At 48.6% G+C, this 25631-nt stretch overlaps 1 protein-coding gene across 7 annotated transcripts in view; it reads right to left on the minus strand.

Annotated features, from left to right (window-relative positions):
- Positions 1-25631, minus strand: part of CUX1 (cut like homeobox 1) — a 371395-nt gene that overhangs the window by 153964 nt on the left and 191800 nt on the right. For all 7 annotated transcript variants that reach the window (XM_060032299.1, XM_060032300.1, XM_060032298.1 and 4 more), the window contains one exon: positions 16668-16746. In XM_060032299.1, coding sequence (XP_059888282.1) covers positions 16668-16746 — 79 coding nt within the window. The remainder of the gene's footprint in view (positions 1-16667; positions 16747-25631) is intronic.

Consider the following 25631-nt stretch of genomic DNA (forward strand, 5'->3'; position numbering starts at 1 on the left):
ATTCTAAAAATACATCATAACCAAGTAAGCCTTATCCTAGGAAGGCAAAGTTGGTTTAACACTAGAAAAGTAAACTAGTTCACCATATTAAGAGAATAAAAGAGAAAAATCATATGATTAGCTCAATTGAGGCAGAAAAAAATCTGACAAAATTCAATACCCATTTGTGACAAAAACTCTCAGCAAACTAGGACTAAAAGGGACTTTTCTCAAACTTTTAAGGGTGTCTACAAAAACCCACTACAGCTAACATCTTATTCAATGTTGAAAGAGCGAATGATTTCCCTAAGGTTGGGACCAACACAAGGATGTTTGCTTTTTCTACTTCTATTCAACATTGTACTGGAGGTCCTGGCCAGCGTGGAAAAAAAAGAAAAAGAAAAGGAAAAAGAAATACACGATATTACAGATTGGAAATCAATATGGACATAAAAAACTTGAGTAACACTATCAACCAAGTTGACCTGAAATTTACAGAACATTCCATCCAACAATTGTAAAGTGCATAATCTCTTCAAGGGCACAAGGGACATTCAAGATAGAACGGTCTAGGGAATCTCCAAAAAAACTTCCAGAACTAAGAAGTAAGTTTTAAAAGGTCACAAATATAATATTACTATATAAAAATTCATCACGGGCTTCCCTGGTGGCGCAGTGGTTGAGAGTTTGCCTGCTGATGCAGGGGACGCGGGTTCGTGCCCCGGTCCGGGAGGATCCCACGTGCCGTGGGGTGACTGGGCCCGTGAGCCATGGCTGCTGAGCCTGTGCGTCCGGAGCCTGTGCTCCGCAACGGGAGAGGCCACAACAGTGAGAGGCCCGCGTACCACAAAAAAAAAAAAAAAAAAAAAATCACACTTCTATATAAAAGCATCAAAGAATTGGAAAAAGATTACAAAAAAAATACCACTTACTACAGCATCCAAAAACATGACCTATTTAGGGATAAACTGAATACTATGGGCCAGGCCTGTATATTGAAAACTACAAAATACTGCTGAGGGAAATTAAAGACATAAAGAAATATACAATGCTTGGACTGGAAGACTCAATAGTGTTGTCAATTTTCCGCAAATTGATCTATAGATAAAGTGGAATCCAGATCAAAATCCTGGCAGGCTTGTTCGTAAAAACTGATGAGACGAGTCTAAGATTTACATAGAAACTCAATTAGCCAAAATGATTTTGAAAAAGAAGACCAAAGAAAAAGGACTTGTATTACCTGATTTCAAGACTGATTATAAAGCTACAAGAATCAAGATAGTACGATATTAACATAAGGATACACATACAGATCAGTGAAATAAATAGAGGGTCCAGAAAAAAAGACTCAAACATATACCATCCATTAATTTTCAAGGAAACTCAACCCTTATCTCATATCATACATAAAAATTAACCCAAAATGTATCATAGGCCTAAAGGTAAAAGATAAAACTATGTAACTTCACACACACACACACACACACACACACACACACACACACACACACAAGACCCCCACACAAAGGAGAAAAGAATTTATGACTTTGGACCAGGCAATGATTTCTTAGAACATAAAAAGCAAGAACCAATAGAAGGAAAAATTAATAAACTGGACTTTATTAAAATGAAAACTTCTGCTCTTCAAAGACAAGAAAATGGCAGAAAATATTTGCAGTGCATACATTTGACAAAGGACTTGTATCTAGACTACAGCAAAGCTACAGTTCAATAGTAAGCCAAACAACCCATAAGAGAAACGGGCAGAAGATTTAAACAGACACCTTACGAGTGAAGATCTACGAAGGTCCAAAGCACATGAATAAAAATTCACCATCATTAGTCATCAAGAAAAATGCAAATTAAAGTCACAGTGAAATACGTTCTACACTCACTAGAATGTCTAAAATCTAAAACACTGACAAGAAGACACAGAGCAACTGGAACTCCCGTGCATATTGGGGGTGGGGGTGGGGGTGGGGGTAAAACGACACAACTGCTTGGAAAAACCGTTTGCGGTTTCTTATCAAGCTAAACATGCACCTGCCCCACGCCTCAGGAATTCTAGTCCTAAGTATTTACCTAAAAGAAATGAAAACAAATGTCCATATACAACTGTCTATGAACGCTTATAGCAGGTTTATTCACGATAGCCACAAACTGGAAACAATCCAAACGTCCATGAAGAGGTGGATGGGTAGGCAAATCGTTATACATCCACACAGTGGAATACCACTCCCCAGTGAACGTGGGTGAATAATCCCCAACACGCCACACTGAGTGAAGGATGCCAGACGCATCAGAGAACCTCCCCAAGGACCCCATTTATGTGAAACTCCAGAAACAATGAACCTAAGCTAGATCAACAGAAAGCAGATCAGCGGTTGCCGGCGTCTGGGATCATAAGGGAACTTTCGAGAGGTTATGAATGTTCTATATCTTGATTGTGTGGTTGGTCACTGTATCAAATTGTACACAAAACAGGTGTGTTTTATTGTATATACATTATGCCTCAATGAGGTGGATTTAAAAATTTTTTTTCTAGTGAGAGCAAAATGTTTTCTGCACTGCTAATAAAATGTAAATTTTAAGTCCTTTTTTACTCTTCATCACGTCCTTTTAATTCTGTTTTTAGTATATGATTTGCAATGTATTTCACACTACTATAGTTATACATGTACATCATTTAAATAAATAAGTAGTATATATGGGGGGTACAAATTTGAAATTTTTTACAGTTGGGGGACACGAACAAAAGTAGCTCAAAGACCACTCAGACCCGTGGGCTGTGTGCAAAGGATGGGCGGAGGAAGTGGATTCAAGTGGTGAGAGGTAACGGAGGCTTGCACTAGGGGCGGCTGACAGGGTGAGTGGTCAAATTCGGGGTGCCTTCTGGAGGCGAGGTCAGCAGGACTTACTGACAGATCAGCTCTAAGTGTGAGGGAGGGAAAGGAAAGCAAGCTGACTCCTGCCTTTGTGGCCGAAGCAACTGCGTGAATGGTGATGCCATTTACTTTCTGGGGTCGGGGGTAGGGGAGGCTGGGGGGGATCAGCTGCTCTCTTGTGCTCATGTGGAGTTTGAGAGTCTAACAGACATCAGGAGAAGCAAGAAGAACTACAATCCTGCAGCCTGTGGAACAAAAACCACATGCACAGAAAGACAGACAACATGAAAAGGCAGAGGGCTATGTACCAGATGAAGGAACAAGATAAAACCCCAGAAAAACAACTAAATGAAGTGGAGATAGGCAACCTTCCAGAAAAAGAATTCAGAATGATAGTGAAGATGATCTAGGACCTCAGAAAGAGAATGGAGGCAAAGATCGAGAAGACACAAGAAATGTTTAACAAAGACCTAGAAGAATTAAAGAACAAACAAACAGAGATGAACAATAAAATAACTGGAATGAAAAATACACTAGAAGGAATCAATAGCAGAATAATTGAGGCAGAAGAACGGATAAGTGACCTGGAAGACAGAATGGTGGAATTCACTGCTGTGGAACAGAATAAAGAAAAAAGAATGAAAAGAAATGAAGACAGCCTAAGAGACCTCTAGGACAACATTAAACGCAACAACATTCGCATTATAGGGGTCCCAGAAGGAGAAGAGAGAGAGAAAGGACCCGAGAAAATATCTGAAGAGATTATAGTCAAAAACTTCCCTAACATGGGAAAGGAAATAGCCACCCAAGTCCAGGAAGTGCAGAGAGTCCCATACAGGATAAACCCAAGGAGAAACAGGCCGAGACACATAGCAATCAAATTGGCAAAAATTAAAGACAAAGAAAAATTACTGAAAGCAGCAAGGGAAAAACAACAAATAACATACAAGGGAACTCCCATAAGGTTAACAGCTGATTTCTCAGCAGAAACTCTACAAGCCAGAAGGGAGTGGCATGATATACTTAAAGTGATGAAAGGGAAGAACCTACAACCAAGATTACTCTACCCGGCAAGGATCTCATTCAGATTCGATGGAGAAATCAAAAGCTTTACAGACAAGCAAAAGCTAAGAGAATTCAGCACCACTAAACCAACTCTACAACAAATGCTAAAGGGACTTCTCTAAGTGGGAAAGCAAGAGAAGAAAAGGACCTACAAAAACAAATCCAAAACAATTAAGAAAATGGTCATAGGAACATACACATCAATAATTACCTTAAACGTGAATGGATTAAATGCTCCAACCAAAAGACACAGGCTTGCTGAACGGATACAAAAACAAGACCCACATATATCTGTCTACAAGAGACCCACTTCAGACCTAGGGACACATACAGACTGCAAGTGAGGGGATGGAAAAAGATATTCAATGCAAATGGAAATCAAAAGAAAGCTGGAGTAGCAATACTCATATCAGATAAAATAGACTTTAAAATAATGTTACAAGAGACAAGGAAGGACACTACATAATGATCAAGGGATCAATCCAAGAAGAAGAGATAACAATTATAAATATACATGCACCCAATACAGGAGCACCTCAATACATAAGGCAACTGCTAACAGCTCTAAAAGAGGAAATCGACAGTAACACAGTAATAGTGGGGGACTATTAACACCTCACTTACACCAATGGACAGATCATCACAAATGAAAATAAATAAGGAAACAGAAGCTTTAAATGACACAATAGACCAGATAGATTTAATTGACATTTATAGGACATTCCATCCAAAAACAGCACATTACATTTTCTTCTCAAGTGTGAGTGGAACATTATCCAGGATAGATCACATCTTGGGTCACACATCAAGTCTCAGTAAATTTAAGAAAATTGCAATCATATCAAGCATCTTTTCTGACCACAATGCTATGAGATTAGAAATGAACTACAGGGGGAAAAAAGGTAAAAAACACAAACACATGGAGGCTAAACAATATGTTACTAAATAACCAAGAGATCACTGAAGAAATCAAAGAGGAAATAAAAAAATACCTGGAGACAAATGACAATGAAAACATGATGATCCAAAACCTATGGGATGCAGCAAAAGCAGTTCTAAGAGGGAAGTTTATAGCTATACAAGCCTACCCCAAGAAACAAGAAAAATCTCAAATAAACAATCTAACCTTACACCTAAAGGAACTAGAGAAAGAAGAACAAACAGAACCCAAAGTTAGCATAAGGAGAGAAATCATAAAGATCGGAGCAGAAATAAGTGAAACAGAAACAAAGAAAACAATAGCAAAGATCAATAAAACTAAAAGTTGGTTCTTTGAGAAGATAAACAAAATTGATAAACCATTAGCCAGACTCATCAAGAAAAAGAGGGAGAGGACTCAAATCAATAAAATTAGAAATGAAAAGGGAGAAATTACAACAGACAATGCAGAAATACAAAGCATCCTAAGAGACTGCTACAAGCAACTCTATGCCAATAAAAAGGACAACCTGGAAGAAATGGACAAATTCTTAGAAAAGCACAACATTCTGAGACTGAACCAGGAAGAAATAGAAAATATGAACAGACCAATCACAAGTAATGAAATTGAAACTGTGATTAAAAATCTTCCAACAAACAAAAGCCCAGGACCAGATGGCTTCACAGGTGAATTCTATCAAACATTTAGAGAAGAGCTAACACCCATCCTTCTTAAACTCTTCCAAAAAATTACAGAGGAAGGAACACTCCCAAACTCATTCTATGAGGCCACCATCACCCTGATACCAAAACCAGACAAGGATACTACAAAACAAGAAAATTACAGACCAATATCACTGATGAATATAGATGCAAAAATCTTAGCAAAATACTAGCAAACAGAATCCAACAACACATTAAAAGAATCACACACCATGATGAAGTGGGATTACCCCAGGGATGCAAGGATTCTTCAATATACGCAAATCAATCAATGTGATACACCATATTAACAAATGGAGGGTTAAAAAGAAAAACCATATGATCATCTCAATATATGCAGAAAAAGCTTTTGCAAAATTCAACACCCATTTATGATAAAAACTCTCCAGACAGTGGGCACAGAGGGAACCTACCTCAACATAATAAAGGCCATATAGGACAAACCCACAGCAAACATCATTCTCAATGGTGAAAAACTGAAAGCATTTCCTCTAAGATCAGGAACGAGACAAGGATGTCCACTCTCACCACTATTATTCAACATAGTTTTGGAAGTCCTAGCCAGGGCAATCAGAGAAGAAAAAGAAATAAAAGGAACACAAATTGGAAAAGAAGAATAAAACTGTCACTGTTTGCAGGTGACATGATACTATACATAGAGAATCCTAAAGATGCCACCAGAAAACTACCAGAGCTGATCAATGAATTTGGGAAAGTTGCAGGACACAAAATTAATGCACAGAAATCTCTTGCATTCCTATACACTAATGATGAAAAATCTGAAAGAGAAATTAAGGAAACACTCCCATTTACCACTGCAAGAAAAAGAATAAAATACCTAGGAATAAACCTACCTAGGGAGACAAAAGACCTGTATGCAGAAAACTATAAGACACTGATGAAAGAAATTAAAGATGATACCAACAGATGGAGAGGTATACCATGTTCTTGGATTGGAAGAATCAATATTGTGAAAATGACTATACTACCCAAAGCAATCTACAGATTCAATGCAATCCCTATCAAATTACCAATGGCACTTTTTACGGAACTAGAACAAAAAATCTTAAAATTTGTATGGAGACACAGAAGACTCCAAATAGCCAAAGCAGTCTTGAGGGAAAAAACGGAGCTGGAGGAATCAGACTCCCTGACTTCAGACTATACTACAAAGCTACAGTAATCAAGACAATATGGTACGGCCACAAAAACAGAAACACAGATCAAGGGGACAAGATAGAAAGCCCAGAGATAAACCTACACACCTATGGTCAACTAATCTATGACAAAGGAGGCAAGAATATACAATGGAGAAAAGACAGTCTCTTCAATAAGTTGTGCTGGGAAAACTGGACAGCTACATGTAAAAGAATGAAATTAGAATACTCCCTAACACCACACACAAAAATAAACTCAAAATGGATTAGAGACCTAAATGTAAGACCGGATACTATAAAACTCTTAGAGGAAAACATAGCAAGAACATTCTTTTGACATAAATCACAGCATGATCTTTTTTGATCCACCTCCTAGAGTAATGGAAATGAAAACAAAAATAAACACATTGGACCTAATGAAATTTCAAAGCTTTTGCACAGCAAAGGAGACCATAAACAAGACGAAAAGACAACCCTCAGAGTGGGAGAAAATATTTGCAAACGAATCAACGGACAAAGGATTAATCTCCAAAATAAATAAACAGCTTGTGCAGCTCAATATCATAAAAACAAACAACCCATTCAAAAAATGGGCAGAAGACCTAAACAGACATTTCTCCAAAGAAGACATACAGATGGCCAAGAAGCGCATGAAAAGCCGCTCAACATCACTAATTATTAGAGAAATGCAAATCAAAACTACAATGAGGTATCACCTCACACCAGTTAGAATGGGCATGATGAGAAAATCTACAAACAACAACAAATATTGTATATTAACGCATATATGTGGAACCTAGAAAAATGGCACAGATGAACGGTTCTGCAGGGCAGAAACTGAGACACAGATGTAGAGAACAAACGTATGGACACCAAGGGGGGGAAGCGGCAGGGTGGTGGGGGTGGTGGTGTGATGAATTGGGATTGACATGTATACACTGATGTGTATAAAACTGATGACTAATAAGAAACCGGTGTATAAAAAAATAAATAAAATTCAAAAATTAAAAAAAAAAAAAGACATCAGAGTCACCCAGGGGGAGTCTAGGGTACCCCACACTCAGAGTCCTACAGAGAAAGAGAGGGTCTGAGGAGGAGCACAACCGGGGGGAGGTGGGTTCTGCAGGCCCAGTGGACTCTCAGAGGAGACAGCTGGCCAGCGGAGAGAGACGTCATCCTCCGAGCACATGTATTTTCTCAGTGAAATACGAGGTGTGCAGAGATCAGGGAGGAAAGAAGGTGTGAAATAGCACCTGTAAGGGGGATGGTGGCAATAAGGGTGGGGCCAGCCTGGGCTGTTCTGACTTTATGTAAACCAGCGCAGTGTGGTCCTGCAGGGACTTTGGGACACTGGTGAGGATGCCCCGGATCACCGTCACACCAACAGTCCCGGGGCAGGACATCCCGGGAGGAGGAAGAGGCGCTGCTGCACCGCACGGAAGGCAGCGGGGCTGAGGAGTGGGGCTCCGATCCCATCGGGCCGTGGGGTGCCGGGGCGTGTGTGTGCGGGGCGGGCAGGCGGTGGTGGCTGCTTCTGTCATGAGGACCGCAAGGACTGACCTCCCTGGACCCCTGCCCACGTGTGCACAGAGCCCCTGCCACTGGCCAGAGTGTGGACGGCACTGTGAGCGCCATCCCCGCAATGACATCAGAGCGCGGCAGACGCTCCCCTCCGCCAGGGCACTCTAGGCTAATGTAATCATACGATTACATAATTAACCCAGCTGTCTCATTAAGAAAATCAACTGGAATTCAGGGCATAATTAGTCATACAGCAATTAGCATGCTGATGAGCAACTGATGAGAAGCTGTCTAGATAGCGCGTGTGCCAGGACCACCACAGTCACAGCAGAGGGAGGAAGACGCCAGCCCCACACCCCACACCCCCCGCCGGGCCACACCGAAAGCCAAGTCACCGAGTCACCTCCCGTGAGTTCTCCAGATGGGTCGGGGGCCCGGGACAGGAGGCCGGGGGAGAGCGCTGAAGGTGGGGCGGCAGGCGGCTCAGACGCCCATCTCGTCAGGCTGGCCTTCCTTTAACACGTGTGGAGCTGCTGCCTCAGCCTGCGAACCATCAGCTCCTTGGGCCCCAGGTTTTTTTTCAAGCTGATCAAGGAGGGTGGAGAGGTTGCCAGCTCATCTGGGTTGCAGTTACCCCAGCACTGGTCAGAGTGTGACTGTCCCTTGTCCCCTTCTCCCCCGAGGCTGCTCTGGACCAGCTCTGGTCCTGCAGCCCAGCAGAGGGGACGGGGCGGGGGGGGGGGCACCTGCAGCCCACAGCTTCATCCCATGGCCACGGCCCTGGTCCCTCTCTTGTCCGTTTTGGTGCTGGTGGTTGATTCTCACGTGTGAATGAAGATGTCTCAGGAAGGTCAACTGAAAACGTGCAAAGGGGGGGCTCCGAGGTTAAGAGTTCTCTCTGGAGGGGCCTGGTCACCAGCAGCCGCCAACCCGGGCGACTAGAAGACACGGACTGGAGCAGCCTCACGGGAGCAGGCTGGGGCGGCCACACGGCACAGCCTTCAAAAACGCCGCCAGGACGCATGTCCGTGAAAAGCTCGGTATGAGAAGCAAGGGATATTTCTAACTAATCACAAGATTTTGTCCCTTTTTGCCAGGAGTGCTTACTACACAGCCTTGATCGGGGGACAGACGGGGAAGAAAGAAAAAGAATGGAGAGAACAGTGTTTTCTGGTTTTAACTGAGAGTGTGTCCTCACTTAAAACAGCTTAACAGGCACAAAGGACCGGCTCACTATTTCAGTCTTAGGCAGAAACGTTAAAAAGCAGCTCTCGGGACTTCCCTGGCGGTCCAGTGGTTAAGACTCTGTGCTTCCAGTGCAGGGGGCGCAGGTTCGATCCCTGGTCGGGGAACTGGCACCCCACATGCCACACGGTGCGGCCAAAAGAAAGAGCAGCTCTCAGAACTGATGATGTCCCTCTTCACTTCTGGATCCTCAGATGCAGGGCTGATGGCGATATTCTCCAGCAGAGAAGGTTTTCCTAAATCCCGATGGAAACTTCCGACCGCCCCTCAGCAGCACCCGGGAGCGGGGGCATCTTGGCGTGGGTGCTGAAAACGGAGCAGCCTACAAAACGGGCTCCCTTCTGCTGGTTCTCTTTCAAGGCTTCTGAAAACTAACACCTTCTACTTCTGATCGCAGGCCAGTTATCCGAGGGAAATGAAGTGAGCGGAGCCAGTCAGGGAACGCTGAGCACCAGCGGAGTTTCACGAGTCCATGAATATTTTATATCACTGGTCACGTGCTCCCTTAGATTTAAATCTTAAAATCAATCCTTCTGGGCACTGCCTTTGTGTTTGAAGGGTTTGTGTCTGTAGGACCTAAACTACACCTTAGCGAGGAGTGAAAGATGACTCTCTGTTGGGGGTGGGGGTGCCCAGAGAGAGGCCAGGAGGTGATGAGAACAAGCAGGGCCTCTTCCAATGGACTCGGCAGCCAGAGAACAGAAGTTCTGCAGCACCAATGCCCAGCTCGCCAACCTTGTCTCCTTTCTAGGAACGTCCCCCAAAAATACCTTTGCCAAGATGCTTCTGGGACTGAAAAGGCACAGTTGTGTTTTATACCAATTATTAAGTGTGGACAAATACTCCACCGACTACTGCTTACGGTCCTATCTGGAATCCATCACTAAAGGCTATTCAGAAACTGAGATTGCAAGTTGAATATTTTACAAATTTATGCTTCCCCGCACCCCCCGACTGTAGAGATAAAGACATGCTCATTGTAAAAAATGTGAAAAGTATCAAGAAGCAAGAGCAGGTCACCCACGCGACGTGAATTCCTGGCAGATTACGCATACCGTGGTAATTCTGCTCAGAACACAGTAAAATTCCAGTTATGCAAGGGCCTTTAAGAGGAGGTCATTCCAGAATTTTCCCAGCTATCTGAGAGGGTCACACTTTAAGACTCGAGACACTTATTTCTCCTTCCATTACAGTAAGGGAAGAAGGCTGCCTACCTCACCTGTTTAATTATGGGATATTCTCTCAAAGGTGCTGTACAGTCTCCCACCCACCCCCAAGTAGGAGCCACATGAGGGAGGGCGGGGGCCACGTCTCGGCTGCATTTGCATCTTGGGTGCCCGGTGCCGGGCCTGGCACCAGAAGTGCTGGCCGAGGGAATGTGTGAGTATGATTTCTGAACAGCACACCTTGAACTGTTTCTTGCACAGCCGGGGGTCACTGTGGCTAACAGCCACTGACCTCTGCTCTCACCCACAGATACAGATTCCAGTGCAGAAGGACGCTGGTCTCCCGGTTAGGGAGTCAGTCGCAGAGGGCTCCCCATCCCAGGGGGCCTTGCCCAGGTGTCCTCAACTAAGTCCCGCTGTTAGCAGGTGCCTATGATGCTTTTCCTCATGTGAGTCGCCACTAGCAAATTAATGCATATAAATCTCTATCAGAGGTTATTAAAATTAAAAATGTAAATATTTGCAAGTGTAAGGTATCGCTATGTTGATCATATAAATTACGATATAAAATCTGTGATAAGAATCACAGATGAAGCCATCTGGGTTAATGATGTAAAACTTTATGAATCGAACTGGAGAACTACTTTCCTACTGCCATGATGTCGACAATAAAGGCAAAGACCACTTTCAACTAGAACAATGAGGGATGATAATCGAATTAGGGACAGGAGGCTAATTTGGCAAACTTTTTATTGGCCTTCCTTTTAATTTTGTAAACCAGATGGAACCATGTAAGCAATACTGCTACCAAAGATGGAGGAAGTACTGTTGCGTTAACTGGGTCCTGGGTTAGAGTCATCCAAGTCGCCTTCCTCAAGCGTCTGTTCCTCTCCAACTTCACCCCCACCAGCTGAAACCAGGCGACCTCATCTCTCCCGTCCCACATCACCTTGGACCCCTTTCCGATCTGTTTCCAAACTGCAGTCAGGATGACTTTTCTTTTTAAAAAAAAATTAATTAATTTATCATTTATTTTTGGTTGCACTGGGTCTTTGTTGCTGCGCGCGGGGCCTTCTCTAGTTGCGGCGAGCGGGGGGTGCTGTTCGTTGAGGTGTGCGGGCTTATTGCAGTGGCTTCGCTTGTTGCAGAGCACGGGCTCTAGGTGCGTGGGCTTCAGTAGTTGTGGCACACGGGCTCAGTAGTTGTGGCTCACAGGCTCTAGAGCGCAGGCTCAGTAGTTGTGGCGCACGGGCTCAGTAGTTGTGGCGCACAGGCTTAGTTGCTTCGCAGCATGTGGAATCTTCCTGGACCAGGGCTCGAACCCGTGTCCCCTGCACTGGCAGGCGGATTCTTAACCACTGCGTCACCAGGGAAGTCCCTGGCTGGTATTTTAAAGAGCAGAAAGTATAGGGCTGTTTTTTGCCAAATTGTGCTGTGCGGCCTGTGGGAATCTTAGTTCCCCGACCAGGGATGGAACCCGTGCCCCCTGCATTGGAAGCACAAAGTCTTAACCACTGGACCGCCAGGGAAGTCCCTGTATGAAGACTTTTGGATGCCCACATTCCCACCAGACTCTCGAGCCCACGAGAACAGGAAGCTCTCAGTGGATCTGCTCCCGGCTCTATCCCCAGCACTCAGCAGGGTTCCTGAGACACAGCAGGGGGTGGGGGGGGGTGGACAGTGTCTCCAGTGCTGGCCGGTAGCCCCACAGAGCCAAGGGTCACAGCAGCGGGGAAGCAGCGGCAGGATATTTCTGATAAAAAGCATCTTAAAATACCCTCAAAACTGACGAGGGAATGAGGAGCATCTGCTGACAAGTGAGAAAGAGGTAAACGTGGGGTCTTAACTATGGCAACTGTTCAGAGGATGCATCAGGACAACTAGGTCTTTCAATGTCTACTCAGTGTCTTTAATCTGAAGGAGGCTTTGGAAGGAGAAATAACACTACTTGGGATTTTCAGGCGTGGAAGATGAGAAGAGGAAGGAGCCGGGTGACCCCACTGCTTCTTTTGCCTTGAACAATGGAGTCGCACCACCAGGGGAAGGAAAGGGCTGGGGTGGAGGGGGGCCCCCTGCTCCATGCTCAGGGCTGGGTGTGTAAAGCCTGGGATGCCAGCCAGACAGCTACTCAACCCAACACAGATTCTGGACGTCAGTACTGACCCCCAAAACCCAAGGCCTCTGAAGCGCACATGCTGGTCTGATGAGCCCCGAACGCTAAGCTTCATACAAATGTCCCTGCAGGCAGGCAAATCTTTGCAGAGTGACAGCAAGGCGAAGGGAGAGTTCAGAGAGCTAGTAAACTGCTCCACCTCCAGGAAAGATACACTCGGTTCTCTCGTAACTTAGGTGGTTAGGTGCGCCAGAGGGCTCTTCCCCAACGGCAAGCTGTCAATCTCAGGATAGGGTTCAATGCGAACAATTACGGTACGATACCGATAAACCTCAGAAGATCCTGAAGAAATAACTGGATCCATTAGTTTAGTCATTCATTCGACAAATATTTTTCGAGTTTCTGCTACGTGACAGGCGCCGGGGTAGAGACCAGGCACATAACCAGGGACGAGACCACCTGCGCCAGTGTCCGCCCAGCCAGGAAGGAAAAGGGCTGAGGAGCAAGTACGGCGAGTCCCCTACCTACGAGCCTTCGAGTTGCGAACGTTCAAAGACGCGAACGTGCCCCTGTGTGCCAGCTGTTGCACTGTACTTGTGTACTTTTCAAGGTACTGTAAGATTAAAAACGGTTTCTTTTATTTTTTGTGTTTGTTTTTTATGTATTATTTGTGTGAAAAGTATTATAAACCGATCACAGTACAGTACTATATAGCCGATCGTGTTAGTTGGGTACCTAGGCCAACCTCGCTGGACTTATGAACAAACTGGACTTATAAATGTGCTCTCAGAACAGAACTCGTTCGTATGTAGGGGACTTACTGTAGTTATAACAGAGGTAAACAGACACAGGGTGTGGGGAGCGGGGTGTGTGTGTGTGTGTGTGTGTGTGCGCGCAAAGGGCACACCTAGGCCAGACCTGGGAGGTCAAGAAGCAGCGTCTCAACAAGTCAATCTGGAGGAGCTGGAAGAGATCAGCTCAGAATGGGCTGGGCCTGCCCACGGCGAGGAGAAGGACCCATTCCTGCCGGCGGGAAGCCTGGCATCGCCACACTGTGGACACGGGAGAGGTGGCCTGAACCGCAGAGTGGAGGGCGGAGGTTGGGATGGAGAGAAGTGGATGGAATCGAGGACCTTCTGGGGGTAGGACAGCCAGGGCTTGTTGACCCAGTGCTCTGGCGTGAGCAGCTGGGTGGCAGGTGGTGTCGCTCGCCAAGAGAAGGAGACTGTTTCCTCTGGACACACTGGGCTGTTTCAGGTGCCCCTCAGTCAGCCCAGCGGGGATGTCCAGGAGGATATACAGGCTGACACTCAGGGGCGAGAACTGAACTGAAACAAAGCTCCAGGAGCCACCAGCGTGACCCCTGGTGCACTCCGCTGCCAAGGACCCTGGGTGGCTCTGGGTCAACAGCCTCACGTCACATGTCAACAGCTGTGCTGTGCCAGGCCCTACTCCAGGTGCTAGGCACAGAGCAATCAAGCAAAACTGTCCTCAGAGAGCTTTCATTCTAGTAGGACCAGCAGATAAGGAACAAGAAAGCACACAGGTAAATAAAATGTCCCGAACTGTGGCAGGGGTGGTGGTGATGTGCTAGGGCTGACTGGTCACCTCCTCCCGGGCTCCTGGAGCTGGGCCACATGGCCAAAATACCCTTCCCATTATTTCCAAGAGCTTCCTCGATTTTCCCGAGATAGCATAAGTTGCTATTTCTTGAAACCAGAACTTGACACACCCCACCTACATTTCTGGATTCAGCTGGATTGAAGCCTGGAGCACACAGACAGTTAAGGCCCCCCGAGTCTCCCCAGCTGCGTGGCTGACCGTCAGTAAAGGCACTGCTATTGACCAGGCCCTTCCTGTAAGCCCCAGCCACACGATGACTTCATCTGAGCGATGAGCGGCCTCCAAAACACAGGGTGAGGCTCCAAGCTCCATTCCTGCTTCTCAAGTAGCTGTTAGATGTGTCAGACCACAGTGTTTGTAAGAGAGATACCTGGGAGGCGGGTAGAAGTGATCTACGTGGTGTGCAAATGTACTCTGATGAACTCATCATTACAGACAACGTCAAACATTATTCGCCCCCACCACCTGAAATTAAAACTGCCAGCCAAAAATGATAATTACAAAGAATATCACCAACATAAGGAAAATGCTGATGGGATAACATTAAGTGAAAAAAGCAGCCTATAACGATACAGTCATGTTATGATCAGAGTTCCATAAAGATTATGTATGTATATGAATAAGGACTGCTCAGGCAGACGAGTGTTGATGAGAAAAGTGGTCTCGTTTTTGTCTGTAAGAAGTCAAGATGGAAAATAACTGCAGAAGAAGAAACCCAACGAGTCGTTCAAGTGGCTTCCCTGTGGAGAAACCTCACTAAGGGAAAACCCAGAGACAAATCAGACTTTTAAAAGGAGTGTAGGTTATTTAGAAAACGGTAGCTGCAGGCTCTCTGGGTCTTGGGCAAAGGCAAAATAAACCAGGCGCCTTTCAACTAAGTCACCAACACAAAACTAGCACTTGCACAAGAAAATGCAAGTGGGTCCACCAAACTGCCGATGCCTGAGAAAGAGAGCCCTGAGTGGTCCATTTATTGTGAAGGAGCCTCCACGTGGGCCTCAGCCAGAGTATTCAGGAAACCCCTAGGTGGATACGAAGTCCTGCAGAAAATCAAAGGGGCAGCATTTGGAACTAAGAGCAGGGTAAGCTCATAAGACAGCAGAAGGTTAGAACAAAGACAAATCCTGTCCATCACTAGGCTGTTCCCCTACCTTATTCCGTTTTACAGATGAGAAAACTGAGGTTCAGAGAGGGAAAAGGGATGTGGCCAAGACCTCACGACAAGGCCCTGGCGGGAGAATCTGGATCTCCCTACCCCCTTGTCCGAAGTGTCTAAGGTACTTTCTGCTGTCCGTAGCTTGGTGTGGCCTCTGTTAACCCCGGCTCCCAGAGGGGCCAGCAAAGCCCTCAGTGGACCTGAATTAGAATCCAATACCAAAACCAAGGAGACTTGTTTCTGCTTCGCTTTGTTAAAGCAGTTCTAGTAATATCAGTGACGCGCAGAGGATTCCTAATGAGGGCAAACGCGCAGCTCTAATGGGTGGGGAGGGGAGGGTGGTGGTAACTGGGTTTCCTTGGTCAGCGGAGGATGACATTCAAGTGGCTAATTTTCAGATCTGAGTCTTTTCAGGACTGAGTTGGGACCCATGTGATCGTGTCCATCACCTCCCCACGGATTAGGTGAGTGGACCACCGAGAACAGAGGGTCGATGGGACCAGCGAGTGCTCCAAATTCCGCCTCACTTTTCTAGAATAAGGAACGGGGAGCCATTCTCTCTCGGAATGCGTAGCAAGCATTATTAAAATTTTAACTCTTTAGTTCCTTCAAAAGAAAAAACAACCCACATACACCGTAGTTAGATGGGCTACCGCTTGCCCTTGGATATTAAGTGAAAGACTTGGCCAGAGGCCACTGATTCCCTGGATGACCTGGGAGGGGAGCCAGGCATTCCAGGTGCCCTATCAGGGCCGTTCCTGAACGTGGGATTGGTCAGCCCAGAACAGTGACTATCCAGGACGTCTGCCTAGCGCACACATGGGTTCTCCTTCTTCTCTGTGAAACGTGCAGCATTTTAAACCAAAGCTAAAGGTAGCCCCGCAGGTCTGGGTTTCTGCAGTTCCAAAGGCATCCCCTGGAGGCAACTCTATTACTTCAGCAAATACGCATCTGATTTCCATACTCATCCCAAGTCTGGGTTTTGGAGAATTCATATTCCCAGAACTCCCCAGTTTCCTGGGGAAGTTGCCTTAGGGAGGCTGGGAAGAATCAGCCAGAAGCCCACTGACTCACCAGACACAATGCCCACAGGTGGGCTACAAGCGCTGGGCTTACCTGGAACATCAATCAATCTCTTGTAGACATTCAAGAAGGCTGCCTCAGCTTCTTTGCTTCTTTTACTCAGTGCATCAATCTGAAAAGGAATGGGAGAAAGAAAAGAAAAACAAAGAGCTCAAAATTTGTCAAGAGGTAATTTAAAAATCATCACACATCAAATGCAAGTCTGATTGCTCCATGTAAATGCCGGACAGCTGGGCCTTCAACCTCTTAAACGTCTGCAAACATGCGAGAGGGAGGCAACCCACGCGGGCCCCCCCGTGAGGGGGAGCGAGGCAGGAGCGGTCCCATGGCTTGACAGAGTGGAGACTCTCCACGGAGAATGTGGTCTCTTTCCTTCTTCCACCAGTGTAGACTACGAGCTGACCACATGCCAGACGCTGTGCCGGAGGCGGGACACAGAGGGACAGCGCTCAGCCCCAGGGGCTCGGCGTCTAGCAGGGGAACAGGTGATGTGAATGACTAGTGGAATCCCAGCTGGGAAAGTGCTCGGTAAGCAGAGCCGTGGGGACACCGAGAAGGGGACGTCAAGCAAGAAAGCAGGTGACACTTGAGCAGAGTCCTCAAGAGCAGCGCACCTGGTGAAGAGGCGACACGAAAGGGGAGGAACACATTCAAACACCAAAGTTCTGAAACTGGGGGTCCTTAGGTCCTCTTTAAGAATTTTATGAAAGCCGGGGCTTCCCTGGTGGCACAGTGGTTAAGAATCCACCTGCCAATGCAGGGGACACGGGTTCGAGCCCTGGTTCGGGAGGATCCCACATGCCGCGGAGCAACTAAGCCCGTGTGCCGCAACTACTGAGCCCACGTGGCACAACTACTGAAGCCCGCGTGCCTACAGCCCGTGCTCCACAACAAGAGAAGCCACTGCAAGGAGAAGCCCTCGCACCGCAGCAAACAGTGGCCCCCACAAACCGCAACTAGAGAAAGCCCGCGTGCAGCAACGGAGACCCAAAGCAGCCAAAAATTAAAGTAAAATAAATTTAAAAAAAAAAGGATTTTATGAAAGCTGAGGACCCTCTCCTAGAAACACACACACACAGGGTTACACACTCTAGGACACTCACGTGTCCACGTGTGTTCTGTTCATAGAATCCAGATTAAGAACTGTGGATCGGGCTGGAACCCCAGGGAATGTGGGGCTGCTCGGGGGAGGGGGGGTGGACATGGATACATGGGTGTGAGACTGGACAGGTGAGGGAGTCGATGCAGGTGGGGGAGGATGACCTTCACCGTCTGGGCCTGAGTCAGAGTGGAAGGAGGACAGGAGGGGCCAGGAAGGAGGTGACCATTCCTAGGTTGTTGCCGCTGCCCTGGTGAGAATGTGCAGGGCAGTGGCGCTGGGGACTGAGGGAAGGAGGCCAAGCAGAGAGATTAGGTTCAGCTGAGCTGATGTGCGACATGGAGGGTCCAGGTGAGTTAAGGACGGTGCCCAGGTTTCTAGCTTCGGCAACGGCGAGTTCCTGTGACGGTGGCCAGGATCAGTGTGTCTCATAAACAAACCCAGCTGAGCTGGTTTCCCTCCAGTGAAAAGTCTCTTCGTCAAAGAAAGGTGACGCGTCCCAAGCAAGCTGGACACACATCCAAAGAGGCTTCTGTGGTTGGATGGACTCAGTATGTATTTTGCTCCCATAACATGCGTGCTGAGACAACAGATCACTTTTTACCCCTGAAGCGTGCAAGATGCCACATGCACAGAGTTCACATTGGCTCAGGAAAAGGACACTGAATTATATATTCCTCTGTCCCCTCACGGAATTATACTCTGTCTCCAACGTTATTAAAGAGGCAAAAGGAAGTGGCGTAATTACAGGGCCTCTCACCTGAGCCAACCAACAATTTGTTAAGGGCTGAGAGAGGTCACCTGATTAAGGATGGGAAGACCCTGGGGAGGGGGACACAAAGGCTGTGGGAAGGGGAGCAGGGCAGGTCTCAGGAAATCCAATACAGAGCAAAAAAGGGCAATGCATGCATTTCCAACTTCTACCAAGTTGTGCTGGAAAGTTCCTACTTGAAGTCAGCCGCTGAGAACTCTGCCACGTCCCCCCACCCCCCGATAAAATAAGCTTGTGATTTAGGCATGTTTTCTGAAAAATCCACAAGGACTACTTAAAAACGATAAGATGGCTCTCTATTTTTAAAATGTTTTTTTCTTTTCCCCTCTGATTCTTAGCAGTCCATGCTCATTGTACAATTAGAAATATATCAAAAAATATAGAGAAAATTAATACCATAATCCTGCCATTCACCAGTGGAAGTCATGCTTCTGTCTCTAGTTCCCTTTAATTCTGAATGAAATGTAGGCGTGTAGGCAAACTATAGAGACGGTAGATTAGTGGTTGTCTAGAGTTGGGGACTGGGAGGATGACGGCTAAGGGGTGTGGGTTTCTTTCTGGGGTGATGAAAAGCTCTACAATTGATCGGGACTGTAGTAAAAGTCAATGAACTGCCGAGTTCAAATGGGTGAATTACATGGTATGTGAGTTACATCTCAATAAAGCTGTCACAAATGTCTGCGTGTATATTTGAAATCAAACCATATGGAAAATTTTGTACTGTGCTTTCATGAACATATAAAGTCTTTCCAAATGTCTATTACAAAATTTGGGAAATGTCTTAATAGCATTATTTCAGCTGTACCTAACCACCACCTACATAGATGTTGCGAGTAAAACTGGGTATTTGGAGTTGCCTTTCCAGACGTCCGGAGCTTTCCCTGCGCTCCGGGCCTTTCTGCCACCTCCTAAGAGAGGTGCCACGGGCAGCAGTCTGCCCAGGAAGCAAGACAGAGGCCCTGGCGGCTCTCTGCGCCTCTCAACACCCAGAGGGTTCTCTGCTCGGCTCCGGATCTGCCTAGGGAGGGCCCCCTGCTCCCTAGGGGTTCTGAGCCCACAAAGGCGGCTGCCTCTAGAGTGGGCAGAGGAGGGGATCTGGAAGGATCCTGAACACTGTCTTCTCTCTCCCTTATGGGCTGTCGAGGGGGGAGTGGGATCGGCAATCTACGCACACACTTGGGACCGTTGCAGATTGCACTGTGCCCTGCCCCGAAGGTTCTAACCCTCAGTACCTGTGAACGTGGCTTTATTTGGAAATGGGGTCTTGGCAGATGACCAGGTTAAGATGAGGTCCTTAAGGGGAGCCCGAATCCAACAGGACCTGTCCTTCTAAAAAGGGGAAATCTGGACACAGAGACAGTCACGCACACAGGAGAAGCCCACGTGAACGTGAAGGCGGCGATTGGGGTGACGCACCTACAAACCAAGGAACGCCAGAGATGGCCAGCAAACCTTCAGAAGCCGGGGGGGGGGGCCCTGGAGGGGCCTCTAAGCCTCTCACACTCCTCGGAAGGCCAGGGATGGCCAGCAAACCTTCAGAAGCCGGGGGGGGGGGGGTGCCTGGAGGGGCCTCTAAGCCCCTCCCACTCCTCGGAAGGCCAGGGATGGCCAGCAAACCTTCAGAAGCGGGGTGGGGGGGGCCTCTAAGCCCCTCACACTCCTCGGAAGGAACCAGCCCTGCCGACGCCTTGACCCTGGCCTTCTGGTCTCCAGACTGTGAGAAGCAAACATCTGCTGTTTGAGCTGCTCAGTGTGCGGTACTTGGTTACGGCGGCTCTAGCAAATTAGTACGGGAACCATGAATCTGCGTCGTCCTCCCGTCCCCTTTCCACAGACGCAGGAACATTCGACCCAGTCCTGAGAGAACAAGGCCAGGTTGCTGAGTTTAACTCATTAGGCGACTGGACTGAGGTTTCTTAAGAGAGCTGACGGAACCCCACGCGTGGGTGAGTCGCTCCTTGGTGAGGTCTCCCGAGTCTCCTTCTAAGGTTTCCAAGCCCGGAAGAAGTTGTTGATTCTGGTGATTCTGAGGCTCTCTGCTCGCTCACTCTTTGACTCCCCCCACGGCCTCTGCCCTTGCCCAAGAACAGGCCTCGGGCTCTGAGTTTTGGTCTGTCCTCACCTTTGCTGGGGTGGGCCTTCCCTAGAAGGCCCCACCTTTGCTGGGGTGGGCTTTCCCCAGAAGGCCTAGCCATGCTTCCAGAGCCAGTGCAGGTCTCACTGGCCCCAGGATGCGTGTGCCGGGTTCCCCTGGGGCCAGGCTGGCCGGCCTTGCATGGTCCGGGGCTGGGCAGGTGAAGCGCTGAGTGCCTGGCGCAGGGAAGTAGAGCCCTGTCTGTCCTCCTTATCCTTCAGTGAGGGAGGAAAGAGATGGGGTCATCTTCATCCTCACGCCCTCTGCGCCCACCTTGGAGCCAGGACTCGGCACGGTACCCCCTCACATGGGGGGAGAGGTTTGTGAATGAGAAGAGGTTTGGGGTGAGGTCTTAGGCACAGATGGTTGAAAGTCGGATCCTAGGTTAGAACATTCTGGCTGCTTAATGTGCAAAGATAACCCGAGGGAGAGATCCTTTCTACCATCCCCAGACCCGCAAGGCCACTGTGAGGGGCGGCAAAGGACAGAGGGGCTGCTGGCGGCGGAGCTGCGACAGATCTGGAGAAGTTCTGACGGCACTCAGGCCCTGGGTAAAACCTGTTCTGCTCCGGGGATCGACCTCACCTCCTGCCACGCCTCACACTTCAGCCACGCCCGGCTACTCCCTGTTCCCTGAATACACGAGCGCGATTTCCCCGCAGCCTGGAAGGCACCTCTTTGGAATGTTCCTCTGATCCTCCAGGCTCAGTTGATCCATCTCTGGGCTGCCGGCCACTCCCGTCACCATATGGGATTGCCCGGAAGGTCCAGGACTGCAGACAAGGCTCTGTTGGGAGATCTTAGATTCCTTGAGAGCCCACCCTAGGCTTTCCTCCCGACGACCAGTACGTAGTAGGTGTTTAATACATCTTCGTTGTGTGAATGAAAATTTACCTAAATTGGTCAACTGTTTTACCTGCAGAAGTGATCGAATGGTTAAGGGATGCAGTTTTAAGTCTTTATGAAAATGCTCAACACGTAGAGTTCTTTGATTTTCGGCGTGTGTTTCACGTGTTCCTATGATGACGGCGGCTTGGCTGAAGCCAGCGCACGGGAGGCCTCCTTCCCCACCGCGCATGCCTGGCGAGCCCTGGCCAGCCTCCTGCAGGGAGCTCCGTGTCCCCACTCTAGAGAGGCCCAGTGCTTCTGTCGTGAGTTTCCTGGATCCAACAGTTACCCTTTCAACAGCATCACTTTTATAATGCGGAGTTTGGAAGGTCTACAGAAAGGTTATCTTATTCCGAATCTCAATCAATATTTGCTTCCAACAGGATGAAAAGTCAGAGACCAGGGTTAGAGGCCAAGTTCATGGAAATCGACTGCAAGACCCCCGAGATTTAGAAGGGGTGAGGGAGCACCCGACCATCTGGGAGCCAGCAGAACTGTGCTGTGGGGCTTGGGGCGCTGTGTGCAGTACGAGTCACCGCCCTCCTCACTGTCCACCCTCCCTGTGGGGGCATCGCACGTCTCTGCCCACTGCCACGTGACCTGTGGGGGGCTTCCCGGCCCACGGATGGCAGACTTGACCACGTGGAATATAAGTGGTGGTGCCGCACACTTTGAGCGTAGATTTAAGGGTGTGTGTGTGGTTCAGCTCCGGTGCGCTCTCTTTCTCTGCCGTGAGAATAGCGTGACCTTAGAGGAGCCGCTTCTTCCCCTGGGATCTCTGAGTAAAGACAACACACGGTTCCAGAGCCATCCCGCCAACCCACAGCCCACATGTAGCACGAATGAGCAACCGTCTCTTGTTGCCATTAGCCGCTGGGATCTAGGGCTGCTTGTTACTGCAGAGCGATCCAGCAGAGCGGCCTATTCCAAGTCCTAACAGGTGATGACGTCTCTAAGATGACAGCACAAAGTAAAAATAAGGAATAAACGACCAATATCGTGAGGGCCAAAGGATTTCTCTTTGTCTGCTGTGAAGCCTGACTGTTTATCTTTGCCAGGGGCAGGGCAGGGGTGAAGATGGTATGTGATCAAGGGGGAAAGGGCACAGGATTTAAAATCAGGACAATGGATTTAAGACATGGCTCTATCATGCAGTTTGGAATAAATACTGGGCCAGCTACATACCCTATGCCTCTATGAATTTCATTTTCTATGTGTCTAGGAAAAGATACTGATGAGAACACCTGCCTCGTAGGAACCCTAAGAGAATCGAATGAGACAGAAGATGTGACAACAGTGCAGAGCTAGTCACAAGCTGGTTTTCAGTGTTGGTGATAATTACTGACCCATGCTGTATATAGGAGGAGAAACAGCACACAATTACAACTAAATTAAGCATCAAAATTTCAGGGGGTTAAAGGAGAATTCACAAAGCATTAGTTTGGGTATGAAAGAAATCACCACTTTTAAAAGAATTAGCCTGTTAAGACCGCCTCTTACACAGCATTTCCAGAGGGTTGCTGCAACGTTTCAGGGGCTTACCTATGTCTTAAAGGACATTCCCTGCGGAAACTCCCCCACCCACCTATAACTCAGAACATGAATGGGTTTGAGGCTCTGGGCTTTGTTACTCGAATTTTCAGTAGGAGTCTCCAGTTCTCTGCAGAGGAAGGAAATGTGGGGAGATCAAATACAAGCCCGAATTTTTTTTTTCTTTGCAGTACGCGGGCCTCTCACTGTTGTGGCCTCTCCCGTTGCGGAGCACAGGCTCCGGACGCGCAGGCTCAGCGGCCATGGCTCACAGGCTCAGCCGCTCCGCGGCATGTGGGATCTTCCCGGACCGGGGCACGAACCCGTGTCTCCTGCATCGGCAGGCGGACTCTCAACCACTGTGCCACCAGGGAAGCCCTACAAGCCTGAATTTTAACTGGAAGATGTTTTGTTTAGAACTGAGAAAAGGATCAAACAGTGTAATACTGACAGACGTGTAGATCTTCCTCTTCCAGCCTCGACCACTGATCGGTCAAGAAGTCCTGCTCACCTGGCCTTAGAAATCAATTTCACAATTAAAGTCTCTTTCTCTCCTTTGATGGAGGGAAAGCCTTAATTGAAGCCCCCACTCCGTGACTTCCAGTTTGGACACTGCAGACCAGTACTCAGAGGATCTCCCTGACGGCAGCCTCTCCTTGCCATGGAGCGTGAGGTGTCCTCCATGGTGGCCTTGGGTCATCGTCCCAGAGCCCAGAAGGAACACGCATCCGCCCTGCCCTAATGGCTTCTCCTGGCTCCCCAACTACAATCCACACTCCTTGGGCTGCGCTTCCAGATCCCTTCCCAACACGGCCCTTGTTTACGCTGCCACCTTCACCTCCCACCAAATCCCACCACTGCCCGTGCTTCTCCACACCAGGCCTCGCCCGCCCGCCAATGCCCTGCCCCTTAACCCCCCCGGTCTTCATACACTAGGTCCTCCACCCACCTGGAACGTTCTTCACCCCAGGCACGGGGGACCCAGTGCTCCCTTCATGGGTTGGCCTACGTGACACCTCCTCTGGGGGGTCCTCCCGACTTCCCCAGACACTGCTGGTCGCCTGGCTCTTGTGCCACCCGAGCTTGTTGTGAATCCCTCCCTGCCCACTTCCCGCACCGAGCGACGATGCCTCCCATCTGGAAGCTTCCTTTCCACCATCCTGTGGTCCGTCCCAGGCCAGGCCAGCGGCACCTTCGTCTCTCGATTCCCGGCACCCAGGTCCTGACTAACACAGGAGACCGCCTGGGGGCGTGTCTGTGAATGAACGAGGGTAGATTCCAGGCTGCCCAGGCCAGGGGATTCCTCGAAACTCACTGGTGACTCCTGCAGCATCGATGACTGTGGAAGCTCAGGGTGGAGAAGGCAGTTTCCTACCCTCGAGAGCTTCAAGAAGGCTGTTACTATCCACCGTGCTTTAGTCCAAGAAGAGGGGAGTCATGAGAGTCCAGCTCTGATCTGGTTTAGGGGAGCCAACTGCCCTTGTCAGAACTAGAGGACCCTAGGGAGGCGGCGTCAGTGGAGGGGAGGGCAGGTAGGGGCTTTGCGGGTGGAGAGGAACCAGCCAGGGGATGTCGTCTCTAAAACGGAGAAAATTAGACCTCCTCATGGGCTTTTTGTAAGTGTTAAAGAAACGTGCGCAAAGCGCCTGCAAGTGGGCCCAGCTCTTGGGAGGGACGCAGCCCTGCGGCGGCTGCTGTTAGCGCAGAGGCTCTGCTCGCGGGCCGGTGACTCTAGCATCTCCCCGGGGGTGGCCTGAGTCTGGGGGCCACGCCTGTTGCTCACCCAGCTCATGGTGAAAGGGATGCTATTCACTGGGTACCCTGAGCGGAGCGCTGTGGACGCCGGGCACAGCCCAGCTGGGCCACACACCCACCCCGCACCGCCCCGGCCACACACAGAGAGCCCTGTCATACCAGCTGTGCAGCACAGACGGACAACGGCGTGGACTTGGTGCAAGGGCCCAGGGATCACCAAAAAGATACCGAACAGAATGACGGGTCTTGATGTCTGCCCAGTGCAGCGTATTTTGAAATGGAAATGGCTCATCCTCTCAGGGCGTCGTCCAGCCTTGCCACGCACAGGTGGCAGGCAGGGCAGAGGCACCCGGGCCAGGACCTGGCTACGGCGCCAGAAGGGCAGGGCCGAGCCCCAGCTCCAGCACTAACAGAGGTACGCTACTTCAACCCAAGTCAACCTCTTGGTGCCTCCGTTTGTCTGCAAGATGGGGAGAACCCTTGTGCTGTGCAATGGTGATGGGGCCGCTGTGCTGGCAGCGCCACTTCTCAGATGCAGAAACCGACCAAGTCACTCAGAACCAGGTCCCCAAGCAACCCCTCCTCCCCATATGATGACACCCCAGCACAGCGCTGAGGCTGGGGGCTGCACGGCCGGGGGAAAGAATGCGTGCTGTGAAGGAACGCAGACTTGGGTTTGAATCCAGCCCTGGTGCTGGTTACTGGAGGATCTGGAGGCGGGTCACTTAAACTATTTATGCCTCTGTCTCTTCATCTGTTTGGTGAATTGCTGAGCTGTGAAATAAAATGTGAGTGTCTGTATGCTCGGGAGCTTGCAGC

This window comes from Delphinus delphis, chromosome 15, assembly GCF_949987515.2.
Source record: "Delphinus delphis chromosome 15, mDelDel1.2, whole genome shotgun sequence".
Classification (NCBI taxonomy): domain Eukaryota; kingdom Metazoa; phylum Chordata; class Mammalia; order Artiodactyla; family Delphinidae; genus Delphinus; species Delphinus delphis.